At 36.3% G+C, this 13119-nt stretch overlaps 1 protein-coding gene across 1 annotated transcript in view; it reads left to right on the forward strand.

The window, feature by feature from the left end:
- Positions 1 to 13119, forward strand: part of TSGA10 (testis specific, 10) — a 169925-nt gene that overhangs the window by 21822 nt on the left and 134984 nt on the right. Inside the window, exons 2-7 of the mRNA XM_011969617.1 lie at positions 4023 to 4088; positions 5720 to 5887; positions 6286 to 6444; positions 9612 to 9782; positions 9873 to 9950; positions 11258 to 11409. Coding sequence (XP_011825007.1) covers positions 5837 to 5887; positions 6286 to 6444; positions 9612 to 9782; positions 9873 to 9950; positions 11258 to 11409 — 611 coding nt within the window. The 5' untranslated portion in view covers positions 4023 to 4088; positions 5720 to 5836. The remainder of the gene's footprint in view (positions 1 to 4022; positions 4089 to 5719; positions 5888 to 6285; positions 6445 to 9611; positions 9783 to 9872; positions 9951 to 11257; positions 11410 to 13119) is intronic.

The following is a 13119-nucleotide window of genomic DNA, read 5'->3' on the forward strand; positions in this document are numbered from 1 at the left end:
AAAAAAAAAAAAAAAATTGTCAAAAGTGAAGAGTGTAATTATGTCTTCCTTGTTTTTGTCTTCAAATTGAAAATTAACTGTACTCCTTCCCAGACTGCGGGAAACCAAATTGAATTCCAACAATGAGAATGCCCTGTTTAGAAGTCATCATTTTTAAAGGGTTGTTAGGGTTTATGTTCTAGAGAGAGTAAGTACTATGTCAGGGTGAATTCTCTGCTATCAAAAGGAAGAATTTTTGGAATGGAAAACATGTAAAATATAAGAGCTAAGATTTACCTAAAACTAAGTATTAGCTTTACAGGTGAAATTTTGCCTGGCTTGGCGAACAGTATTTCTAGGAAATAGATATCCCTAAATAATGTGGAATGTTGGGTGTATTTGAGGATTGGAAAGCTGTTGGGTGAAAAAGAGGTAAGCAGCAGTCTTAGAGTAGAGATACCGTTGCTGACACAGGGAAAACATCAGGAACTTAATAAAGAGAGAACAAAATGGAAATAGGCCTTTGGGTTGATAGAATGCCCTGAAATGAGGAAATCACCAACCTCAGTAAGTGAATGTCCCCAAATAGAATGGGGATTAGAAAGATGCAAAACCAACACTGGGGATATGAACTCCAGTGTGTGTTGTCATCATTCTAAGATATTAGATGTGCATTTTAGGTTTATATTTATGGGGGAGAGATTCCTTGCCTAATTTGTGGGGTAGCACTTGAAACGAGATTTCTAATTTGATTGCTGAGAAAGAATGTTTGGGTTTCTAGTGTTTGAGATTATATGTGGGTATGTGGAGGTAGAGTCTGAGGCTAAAGCTACTGTTAGTTTGTCTGGAATTGAGATAATATTAAATGTATTCACTAGGAACTATTTACTTTTAGTCTTATTTTTAAAGGTCAACAGTAACTTCTTCCATGATTTACTTCATTAAAATATTTTCATATTAACTATTGGCTATTGCTATGTAATAAATTACTTTGAAACCTTAATGCCTTCAAACAACAAATACTGATACCTCACAGGTTCTTGGGTTGGGAGTTCAAGAGTGGCTTAGCTGGGTTGTTCTGGTTCACTGTTTCTCAGGAAATTGTCATCAAGATGATGGCCAGGGCTGGTGGTTTACACCTGTAATTCCAGCACTTTGGGAGGCCAAGGCAGGTAGATCACTTCAGGTCGAGTTCAAGACCAGCCTGGCCAATATGATGAAACCCCATCTGTACTAAAAATACAGAAAACTAGCCGGGCATGGTGGTGGGCGCCTGTAATCCCAGCTGCCCAGGAGGCTGAGGCCAGAGAATTGCTTTATCCCGGGAGGCAGTGGTTGCAATAAGCCGAAATCACACCACTGCGCTCCAGCCTGGATGACAAAGCAAGACTCGATCTCAGAAAACAACAAAAAAAAGATGACTGCCACAGTCATGGCTTGACTGCTACTGGAGGATTTACTTCTAAGATGGCTTACTCAAATGACTTTTGGCTATTGGCAGGAGGCCTGTTCCTTGCCAGGTGCACCTCTCTCTAGGGTTGCTTCATGTATTCTTTGTGGAATCTTGTTCTCTCTCCACCTTCCCCTTTCCCTTAGCCAACAATCCAAGAGATAATAAGAGATCTGTAGGGCTTAGTATGACCCAGTCTCAAAAGTTATATGTCATCACTTCCTCCATATTCTCATCTTTAAAAGTGAGTCACTAAGGATAACCCACACTCTAGGGGAGGGAAATTCAGCTCCAGCTATTGAGGGAAGGAGTATTAGAATTTGTGGACATACATTAAAACCACCTCAACTATATGCCTTCGTTTATTCTCTCATCTTGAGTTGTTTATCATTCTTGTGTTAACACGGTGTTTACCAGATAATTGAACATGATACTTTGAAATGTGAAGCAGAATTACAATTTTACCATTATTTCTTCCTACAATTTATATTTTTAATTGACATAGGGTCTATATTATTGGACTGGATCTCTGATAGTCCTTATCATTGTTACTTCTGTATGTGATTCACTAAAAAGTATTTCAGATCCTGCTGTGTGGAAGACATTGTGTAAAGTCTTTGTTTATCCCCCACCCCACCCTTTGTTTCTGGGGGACAAAGACTTTACACAATGTCTTCCACACAGCAGGCTCTGAAATACCCACCCCCCAATTCCCTGCACACACTCCCTGTCTTTCTCCCTCGCTTTATTTTTCCCTGTAGCACTTGGCTGTTCCTTTCCCCTTCCCTCACTAGGCTCCAACCATGCCGGTCTCCACACTTAGAACCAACCAGACATTCTTTTGCCTTAGGATCTTTGTTAGAGCTGTAATTTTTGCCTGCAGTGTTTTTTGCCCAGATTTTCACATGTTTGACTTCCTTTCCTCTGAAGTTTTTGGTGAAAGGTCACCTTTCAATGAGGACTTCCTGACCACCCTATTTAAAATTCCAACCTGTTCCTCCATAAATGTTCCCAGTATCCTTAACTCTGCTCTTCTTTTTCTAGTATATTATATAATTTATTTTTTAGGTTTATTATTGTCTATTCTAGCTGGAATGTAGGATCCACAAAGGCAGAAATTTTTATCTGTCTTGTTTACTTAACTCAAGTGCCTAGAACGTGAGTGTTCCTTGTATTATTTTTTGAGAGATGCAATCACTAACATATATTTTGACTATTATCTTTTGTTTTTCTTTTTTTGGCTAGAATGTATGCTCTATGAGGGCAGAGATTTTTGCCTTTTTTACTCATTACTTTACCCAGCACATAACACAATGGCAGGCATGTAGTAAGCATTCATTAACTGTTAAGTAAGTAAAAACATTGGGTTAGCAGTTTTTCATTTGGGCCAGTTATTTTGTTTGTCAGAGTGGAATCAACATTTTTTTTAATCATTGTAAAATTAATGCATGTTTATTATACAAAATTTTAGTCCATATAGAAAAGTAAATGAAGAAAATAACATCTACCATAATCATACCTTGTTATACCTAGACATAATCTTCAGCTTATGTATTATTGGTTATGTTTATTTGTAGGATATCTGCGTGTAAATTTATTTTTTATGAGAATGTGTCATACTAGATACTCTTGCAGAGTGAATTTTTATACTTAATGTGGAAATCTGAACACATTCAAAGTAGACCTGTATCATTTTAGTGTCTACTTAGTAGTAGACACTAAAACATTGAAAATTGTCTATTCAAGACTATACATAAGGTTATCCAAACTGTATGTAATTATGTTCTATTTCTAAGTATTTTACTTGTGAGAAAAATGTTTCAAATAATAGCACCCCTTAATATTTCATAAACTTAAAATATGACTGCCAGAAAAATCGTAGAAGGAAACGTTGGTCTAAAGAACAAATGAAGCACGGTAATTCCAGAGAATTCAAATTTAAAATGTAGTAGGCAAGATCAGGATGCACTTTAGAATAATGAGGGAAAGGTTGATGAATTGCAAAATACATTAAGCAAATATGCTATTAGCAAAGAACTTTACTACTTTGCATAAAAACTTAGTCACTGTCTTGTAGGAACATACAGTGTAGTCATATGCTAAATACATGACTATGGGTTCCTATCTTATAAGACTGGGTATGTTCACTGTCATAAATTGATACAAAAAGTATTTTGTGTGTTGAATTGAACCAAGCAATTGAGTTCAGAAGAGAAAGCAATCTTTTCTGAATGGGATAATTTGGGTCAACTTGTTTTATTCTAGTCATTTTTTTATTGCTTTCCTATTATCTTCAGAATTATAATTAAGACTAACATTTTGTTCCAGTTTATGGGGAATAATTTGGTAAAATATAATCAATTAACATTTTATACAAAACGTTAGGTAATTGAAGGGAATTGTTATTTCATCTGGGTAAATAATCTTTTATCATCGAAGGTCGCTAAACAGAGGTTATTTCTTCTTTAAAATATTCACTGTCTTCATGTTTCTTTTTAAGTGACTTCCTTTTTTTGATGTTGTTTTTCCAATTAGTTTAAACATCTTTAATAGAATTTTTTTTTTGTTTTGTTTTGTTTTACTTTTTCTTCAGATCGAACTCATTTGCCAGCAAAATAATATTGTAGTATTGGAAGATACAATAAAAAGGCTTAAATCTGTAAGTACATTTTTCATAAATATGTGTTAAGGAATCGTTTTTATTTGGTCACTAAACTATATAAAGTCATATCTTTGGCTCTCATGCGTTTCGTGAGGAATAAAATATGTTTGTTTTCTAAAATCTGCACCAGCTGCTAGGGACACAGGGGAACCCCTATCTGTAATAGTGACTTTTTTTTTTGCTGCTTTCATCACTACTACTTTCTTTCCTAGAGGCAAGGAACAACTTTTGGTTGGTTTTATTAGTGTCCTTATCTGTTAATTGATTTAAAATGGTGACTAATTCTCAAAATATAAAGTGTGTTTGTTTACACATTAACTTTTATCCCCCTTAATAATAAATATTTTTAAGCCATAAATTTTGTTACATAATTCCAAACAACGTTTTATTTGTCTAACAATGTGAAATGAAAACTGCTCTGTTTAAAACATTTTAATGTTATTTAAAATATTTAAAACCATCTATCTGAAAGTATATTTATAATTGTCTCCCAATAAAGTATTGTTAAATAAATGTTGTCAAAGAAGTGTTTCTAAATATATTGAAGTGAATGCAAATTCATGGGAATGCTTACAAGTATGGAATATCCAGCATTCAGTTAACGTATTCACTCATTGAACAATATTGGACAAAACTTTGATGCTCTAACAGATGCTTTAATAGTAGCATATGTTTTTCTTTCTTTCCTTTTTTTTTTTTTTTTGAGATGGAGTCTTGCTTTGTTGCCCAGGCTGGAGTGCAATGGCACCACAACCTCTGCCTCCTGGGTTCTAGCGATTCTCCTGCCTCAGCCTCCCAAGTAGCTGGGACCACAGGTGCGTGCCACCATGCCAGGCTAATTTTTTTGTATTTTTAGTAGAGATGGGGTTTCACCATGTTGGCCAAGCTGGTCTCAAACTCCTGACCTCGTGATCCGCCCACCTTGGCCTCCCAAGGTGCTGGGATTACAGGCGTGAGCCACCATGCCCAGCCTAGTAGCGTATGTTTTTCTAAAGTAAATCCATGCCATTTCTAGGATGTGTGCTAGGTCTGTGGACATATCTGGCCTTTCTAAAATTTCTTTACCATTTTTTCTCCAAAATTATTGAGCAAATTTAAGGATACTTTCTTTTTTTTTTTTTTTTGAGACAGAGTCTCGCTTAGTCGCCCAGGCTGGAGTGCAGTGGCGAGATCTCGGCTCACTGCAGGCTCCGCCTCCCGGGTTCACGCCATTCTCCTGCCTCAGCCTCCCGAGTAGCTGGGACTACAGGCGCCCGCCGCCTCGCCCGGCTAATTTTTTGCATTTTTAGTAGAGACGGGGTTTCACCGTGTTAGCCAGGATGGTCTCGATCTCCTGACCTCGTGATCCGCCCGCCTCGGCCTCCCAAAGTGCTGGGATTACAGGTGTGAGCCACCGCGCCCGGCCTTTAAGGATACTTTCAGTTAAAACGTAGCATACCCAGAAATGCTGGAAAAGAAAACTATCTAACTGCTTTTTAAAAATTATTGATATATGATTTTTTAAATGTTCTATTTAAAAAATACCAAATTAAATGTTTTTAAGGATCCTGTTTGTTTTCAATTTCACTTAGAAAATGATGCTATTGTTTAGCTTGAAATAATGGCCTAATTTTTTCTTCCTTGGCAAGATAATTTTAGATACTGAGAAAGCACAAAATAAATCTCCTTCTAGACTTGATTCCTTTGTCAAGACTTTGGAAGCAGACAGAGATTACTATAAGAGTGAAGCTCAACATTTGAGAAAGATGATGAGAAGTAGGTCTAAAAGTCCAAGACGCCCATCACCAACTGCCCGGGTAGGTTTTATAAACTTGTAAATATTTTGAAGTCTGTCACCCAGACACTGGCTTTTATTCTTTGTTTTACCTAATTTGGAAATGATTTGTTTTGACTTAGTGTGAATTGCTATATCAAAGGGGTTGAGAGACAGAGGTCTCTTTGATGGCGCAGTAGACTACTGATATTGGTTCTTTATCCTCAGCATAAGTAGTGCTTGGGAGGTAATCAGACAAATGTGGAATAATTTGGAACAAAGCTGTTCTAAAAAGACGTGGTTTTTAAACTTATTTTTTATAATTTCCTTTTGTTATATAGTCTTGTTTTCTTAAATAGAAATTGGTCACTGCTATCAGTAGCACCTTTCTATCAGTACTATATATCAAAGAAGAATTTCAGATTCCTTACATAATTACAGGGTGCAAACTGTGATGTAGAACTTTTGAAGACAACAACAAGAGATCGTGAAGAACTTAAATGCATGCTGGAAAAATATGAGCGCCATTTGGCAGAAATTCAGGGTAATGTCAAGGTTCTTACATCCGAGAGAGACAAGACCTTCCTTCTTTATGAACAGGTAAACTTATAAAAAAACAAGTTATGTAAGCAATAACATTGAATTCTAGAGGTATGTAGTTCTTCTTTGAGATCTATGAGACTGCTTAAACCTGCAAATCAAATTAATCTAACATTTGGGGATTACATATGTTTTTAAGATATTCTTAATGAAATGTAATACATTTCCAATATAGTAGGTATGTGAGTACACACATATGTTATCCCCATAGCCAAAAAAAGATCATATGCATGCATAAAAGTAGTCTTATTTTTGAAATAAGATATGGAGAAACCGTTAAAAGATAAGGTGTTGTGAGTTCAAGGTAAAAAGATCAAATCCTGACCTTTTCACCTTGAGCTCGCCACACCTTACTGCATCACTTTGGGAACTTTTATGTAATTTGCTTAATTTTAGAGAATAAAAGAAGTATGTAGTTTACCTCTACTTTCTAGCTTAAAATTGCGTAGCTTTTATTAATCAGATAACTTATTTACCCAACAAGTATTAAATCCTATAAATCACCCATATAACTTCTTTTAAAAGTATCACAATTTTTTAACAAATTATAGCTATTATATGTAGGGTTCTAGGCTCACTACTCTAAGGGATAGAAAAATGATAAGATGCTGACCATGTTCTCCTATAAATTTACAGTTTAGTTAGGGAGATAAAGTATACTGTATTTATTGACTTTTATTACTATAAGTGGTCTAGAAGATATTATAAGAAACAAAAGAATTGGGCATTTTTAGGTATAGTGATCAAGGAAATCTTTGTTAAAAGTTATGAAGTATGAGCCCTGAAAAATGAATGGAGTTTCTATTACGCTGAAAGGAACTAGAAGGAACATTCCAGACTAAAGGAATGGTATGAGGCAAAGGATAAAGGTAGGAAAATCAGCGGATAAATAAATTGGTTTAAGACTAGAATAGAGGATGTGTGTCAGTGGAGAAGGGAGAGAGCTAAGACTTGAAAGGTAGATTACACTAGAGCAGGAATCATTATACTTTTTCTGTAAGGCCCAGACAAAAAATGCCTTCTGCTTTGCAAGCCATGTGGTCTGTGTTGTAACTAATCAGCCCTGTAGTTGTAGGGTGAAAGCAGCTTTGGACAATACATAAATGAATAACTTTGACTGTATTACAGTAAAACTTTATAGATACTGAAATTTGAATTTCACATTATTTTTACTTGTTTTAAAATATTCTTTTGATGTTTTCCCTAGTCATTTAAAAATGCAAAAATTATTTCTCCACTTACAGACTTACAGGAGGCAGGCTAGATGTGGCCTGTGAGTTATATATAGTTTGCTGACTTCTGGACTAAATGGTACAGACTATTCAATGGGCCTTATATGGGGTTTATATTTTGCTTTATAAGCAACAATCTTTTTTTTTTTTTTTTTTTAAAGGCAGGCAAAATATGACCAAAGTAGCATTTTACAATTTAAAAACTTTAACTTTATGGCAAATTTTTATTTCTCACATCATCTTTCTATATCATCTTCTTATGTAACAATTTCTCCTTTGAGAGAATTAGAGGAGGGAGAGACCATGGACTCCTCCGTAGAAAGCTGTTACAGTAGTGCACATATAAGGCATTAAGGGACTAAGCAAGGGTGTTTCAGTGGAAATAAATGTAGGGACAGATGCAAAAGACCTTGTGAAGGACGATTTGACATGATTTGATCTTAGGAAGAAGGAGGGTTACATGACAGTGACTAAAATTCTGTCTTGAATGACTCAGCAATATGGTAATAAAATAAGAAATAGGAGAGTCATTGGTGGTTTGAGGAAAAAGATGTGAGTTTGTTTTTAGACAGAGTAAGATGATGGTAGCACATTCAGGTCGTAATTGCCATCAGGCTGTAAGAACTGTGGGACTGGAGTAGAGAGAGGCAAGAGTTAAATAGTTAGCTTTGGAAGTCATCTGCTTAGCAGTGAGCTTCGCACCTTCAGAGTGGATGAAGTCTCTGAATGAGAAAACTGTACGTAGAGGAGCAGAAAAGTTAAGATATAATATTCAAGAGGCAGAAGGGAACCTTTGAAAGAGACAAAGATGCAGAGAGCTAGGAAGGAACAATGTTATAAGGGAGGAAGGAATCTCAAGAAGCAGCATGTTGTAAACAGCAACAGACATCACTGAAATATCAAGGAGAATAGGAACTGAGAGAAGACCATTATATTTGGTTAGGTCTTTAGTTGAAGTTCCACAGAGGGTGGGAGGGTGGGAGCCAGGTTATTCTGGGATGGTAGAGTGGATGGTAAGGAACCATTGGCAATAGTTATAGACCATAGGACTTTTTTTTTTTTTAATGTGTCGAAGGAAGAAGAGACATAGGATGGTAAATTGGTCAGCAGGATCAAGTGACAGGTTTTCAAGATAAGGGAGCACCGTTCATGACTGAAGGCAGGGGAGAAAGTGCCAGTGGAGAGGGCACTATTCAAGAGGAGAAGAAATAATTATGATTGAGTCAGGGAGATCTTAGAAGACACTTTAGGAGATGAGGTTTGGGGTTCTGGTGAAGGGTTAGCTATGGAAATTGGGAAATTATATATTTTCCTTTGGGACTTAGAGACTGAATAGACAGTGATCAAAATCAAGAGGAAGGAAGATAAAGAGACGTGTGTGCAGCAAACTATGATATTAAATAATCTGCAGGTTTGGAATAGATTCGGGACCCAAGGATGGTTGAACAGATGTGCAGAGACTATGCTGGGTTATCAGTAAGGATTGGTAGGCCTTTCTGTCAGCGCAAAAGTAGCAGGACATAGGAATGGCATGTGCATTTATATTTAGGAAGACTGAAATACTATGATAATATTCATTAAACCGGTAGTCTGCCTAGATTATGCTGAATTGAAATTTACACTACAAAATGAATAAATGGAGTATACCAAATATATTTCTTAGCAAAACGTTTTCTGTTGCAATGACTTCCTCCAAATTAATTTTATTTTCGACTTTTGACAAAGATGTTATAACATGAACTTCTATTTAAATATATCCATTTTCATTTATTTGTATAAACTCATTTTAAAATAAAAGTGATATCATTACCCTGCTGTATGCATGTTGATGTAGTTTTGCATTTTAACTGGCTAGATATAAGATTTTTTATGTTTATGTGTTCAAAACATAGAACATAAAGCTTGTTAAACCAAATTCTATGATTTAAATAATAGGCACAGGAAGAAATTGCCCGACTTCGACGAGAAATGATGAAAAGCTGTAAGAGTCCTAAATCAACAACGGCACATGCTATTCTCCGGCGAGTGGAGACTGAAAGAGATGTAGCCTTCACTGATTTACGAAGAATGACCACAGAACGAGATAGTTTAAGAGAGAGGCTAAAGGTTGGAAAGGATTTTATTTACGTGAACATAGGTGAAACACAAATGCAGGGATATTGGAATCACTTTATTTTGTTTTTGCTTTTTAATCAGATTGCTCAGGAGACAGCATTTAATGAGAAGGCTCACCTGGAACAAAGGATAGAGGAGCTGGAGTGTACAGTTCATAATGTAAAAAAAAAATCTCTTGGCTATCAACACTCACTGACTTTCCCCTTTTCCCTTTTTCTGTGTTCAGAGAAGCTCTTTTGTTTTTCTAAGACAGTGTTTGTAGTCCTAAAGTGCTTAAGGTATTTTATAGTGTAAATTGTCACTTTTTCACTTGCTTATTTCCTTCTAAAAATGTGTTTTTTGGTCCTAAAATGCTTAAGGTATTTTATAGTGTAAATTGTCACTTTTTCACTTGCTTATTTCCTTCTAAAAATGTGTTTTTTGGTGTTAGATTGCAAAGTGTGTACTTCAAAAAAAATCACTAGGAATTCATTTTCAGGGATCTTATCCACTTTCTTATCTCCATATTTTGTTAAAGATAATATTGCCAGATGTAAAGAAAATGGTTTATTCTACCTTAAAGAGGGGATAAGGTAGAGAAAATTTTGATAAAATAAAAATGATAAGCAAAGTGTATTTAAACTGAGTTTAAATGTGAAACATCACCTTTTTCCTAATCAGATTTGATATGCTATGAATATATATTGATATTGTCACTATATTAACATAATTAAGGGAATTTAACTTTCTATTACCAAATATAATTGAAGATGTTTATAAATTCATCTGTACTGTTTTATTGTAATGAGTTAAAAATATGAGACGGGGGCCGGGCATGGTGGCTCACGCCTGTAATCCCTGCACTTTGGGAGGCCAAGGCCGGTGGATCACCTGAAGTCAGGAGTTTGAGACCAGCCTGACCACTATGGTGAAACCCTGTCTCTACTAAAAATACGAAAATTAGCCAGGTGTGGTGGCGTGCGCCTGTAGTCCCAGCTACTCGGGAGGCTGAGAGAGGAGAATTGCTTGCACCCGGGAGGTGGAGGTTGCAGTGAGCCGAGATCGCACCACTGCACTCTAACCTGGGCAACAGAGCGAGACTCCATCTCAAAAAAAAAAAAATTACTAGACAGGAGAAAATAATTTTTATTTTCATAATTCTACATTATATAAGTTGTTGATGTTGGGCAACAAATAAATTCTTTTGCAAATAGCATATTTATACTATAGTCAGATTGAACCAGATTGAAAAATGTAGACTGATACATTGTGATAAGCTTTATAGAAAAGCTTTGCAGTGGCTGCTTCTTGGTCCTGCTTCAGAACACCTTATCTGTAAAACCACCTACAGCAGTCAGGTCTAACCTCATAATCTCATCATGTCAGTCTTGCCACAAACCAGTTTGTGCAGAAGGAATATGTCCCTTCAGGAAGATTACTAAGGTGTTTTTAGTGATGGCAGTAACCTTGTCATTCTACTTGTATAGCTTGATGATGAACGTATGGAGCAAATGTCAAATATGACTTTGATGAAGGAAACCATAAGCACTGTGGAAAAAGAAATGAAATCACTAGCAAGAAAGGCAATGGATACCGAAAGTGAACTTGGCAGACAAAAAGCAGAGAATAATTCTTTGAGGTAAACTAAATTACCTTTAAACAGCCAACAGTTTACTATAACTATAGCTCTGCTTTTGATAGTGTATTTTATAATGAAAATTATTTGTTGAGTTCATTTCTGAAAGGATGATTGAAAAGCAGTTGTAGGAACCTTGGCACACAGTGAACAATTTTCCTGAGCTCAATCACAGACTGGTAATGCCACACTTAACCAGGAATCACACTTCTAGTAATCGTACTTTACATTTGTTAAAAACTTCAACTTTTCACTGAAATAGCGTTTACAAAGCTCTGCTGGGTACAAAATATATTTGACTTTGATTGTTAATTTACCTTTATAACTTTAAATTCTGTTCTGCGATATGAACAGTATAAGAAAACACAAAGCACAGGTTTGGCAGTTGCTTAGAGAAAGAGTGATTTAGAATATAATGAAAAGCCATAACAGAGAAATAGGAGCATGTGGTGGAACATCTATTAATTGAATGCAAGTACTATACTTAGCCTTTCCTATGTACTGGTATGGTTGCTGAACACATAGCAATTGAAGCAGCCTACGGCAATAAGCTTGGGCGACGGGGCGAATGAGTTTTTGAAGACCTCCACATGAGTGGTTTTACTTTTAGTATCTGTTGATGTGAGAAATAGAGGTTCTACAGATTCAGTAAGGTTGAATTTCATTGCATCTATGAACACTGAAGCTTAATACCTAGGGAATGGGTTGATCCGTGCAGCAAACCACCGTGGCACACGTTTACCTGTGTAACAAACCTGCACATCCTTTACACGTACCCCGGAACGTAAAATAAGAAAGAAAAATAGTAGTTCACACTCCTATTAATGCCGAGATTACAGGCATGAGCCACCGGGCCTGGCCTTTCTTAACACATTTTTAAGTGTATAATCTGCTATTGTTAAATGCAAGAACAGTGTGGTGAGGCAGATCTCTAGAGTTTTTCATATTGCATAACTGAACCTCTGTGTCCTTTGAACAGCACTCCCTATTTCCCCCGCCAGTCAGTCCCTGGCAACTACCATTTTACTTTCTGTTTCTGAGTTTAACTGTTTAGAGACATCTTGTAAGTAGCGTATTGAGTAGTATTTGTCCTTCTCTGGTTGTCTTATTTCACTTAGCAGGATGTCAATGTTTGTCCATGTTGTAGCATATGACAGAATTTCCTCCTTTCTTGAGGCGGAATCTTTAGTTCTTTATCTTTTTGTTCCTTTCTCTTTCTTGCTCCTTTCGTTTTTATAATCCTTTGTTAATGTTCGCTCTCTTGATGGTGTCCCACATATCCCATAGGCTTTCTTCATTTCTTTTTAATCTTTTTTCTTTTTTATCCTCTGGGTATTTTCAAATGACCTGCCTTCAAGTTTACAAATTATTTTTTTCTACTTCGTCTAGTCTACTGTTGATGTTCTCCAAGAAAGCTTGTCTTGGGCTGGGTACGTGGGCTCACGCCTGTAATCCCAGCACTTTGAGGGGCCAAAGCAGGAGGATTACTTGAGTCCAGGACTTTGAAATAAGCCTAGGCAACATAGCAAGACCTTGTCTCTACAAAAATAAAAGTATCTTTTTATTAACAGATGTTATTTATGTAGTCAGATTTATTCATCTTTCCTGTTTGATTTATGCTTTTATCCTTTTTTTTTGAGACAGAGTCTCACTCTCTCACCCAGGCTGGAGTGCAGTGGCGTGATCTCGGCTTACTGCACACTCCGCCTCCCG

This window comes from Mandrillus leucophaeus, unplaced genomic scaffold (assembly GCF_000951045.1).
Source record: "Mandrillus leucophaeus isolate KB7577 unplaced genomic scaffold, Mleu.le_1.0 Scaffold9, whole genome shotgun sequence".
In the NCBI taxonomy this organism is placed as follows: domain Eukaryota; kingdom Metazoa; phylum Chordata; class Mammalia; order Primates; family Cercopithecidae; genus Mandrillus; species Mandrillus leucophaeus.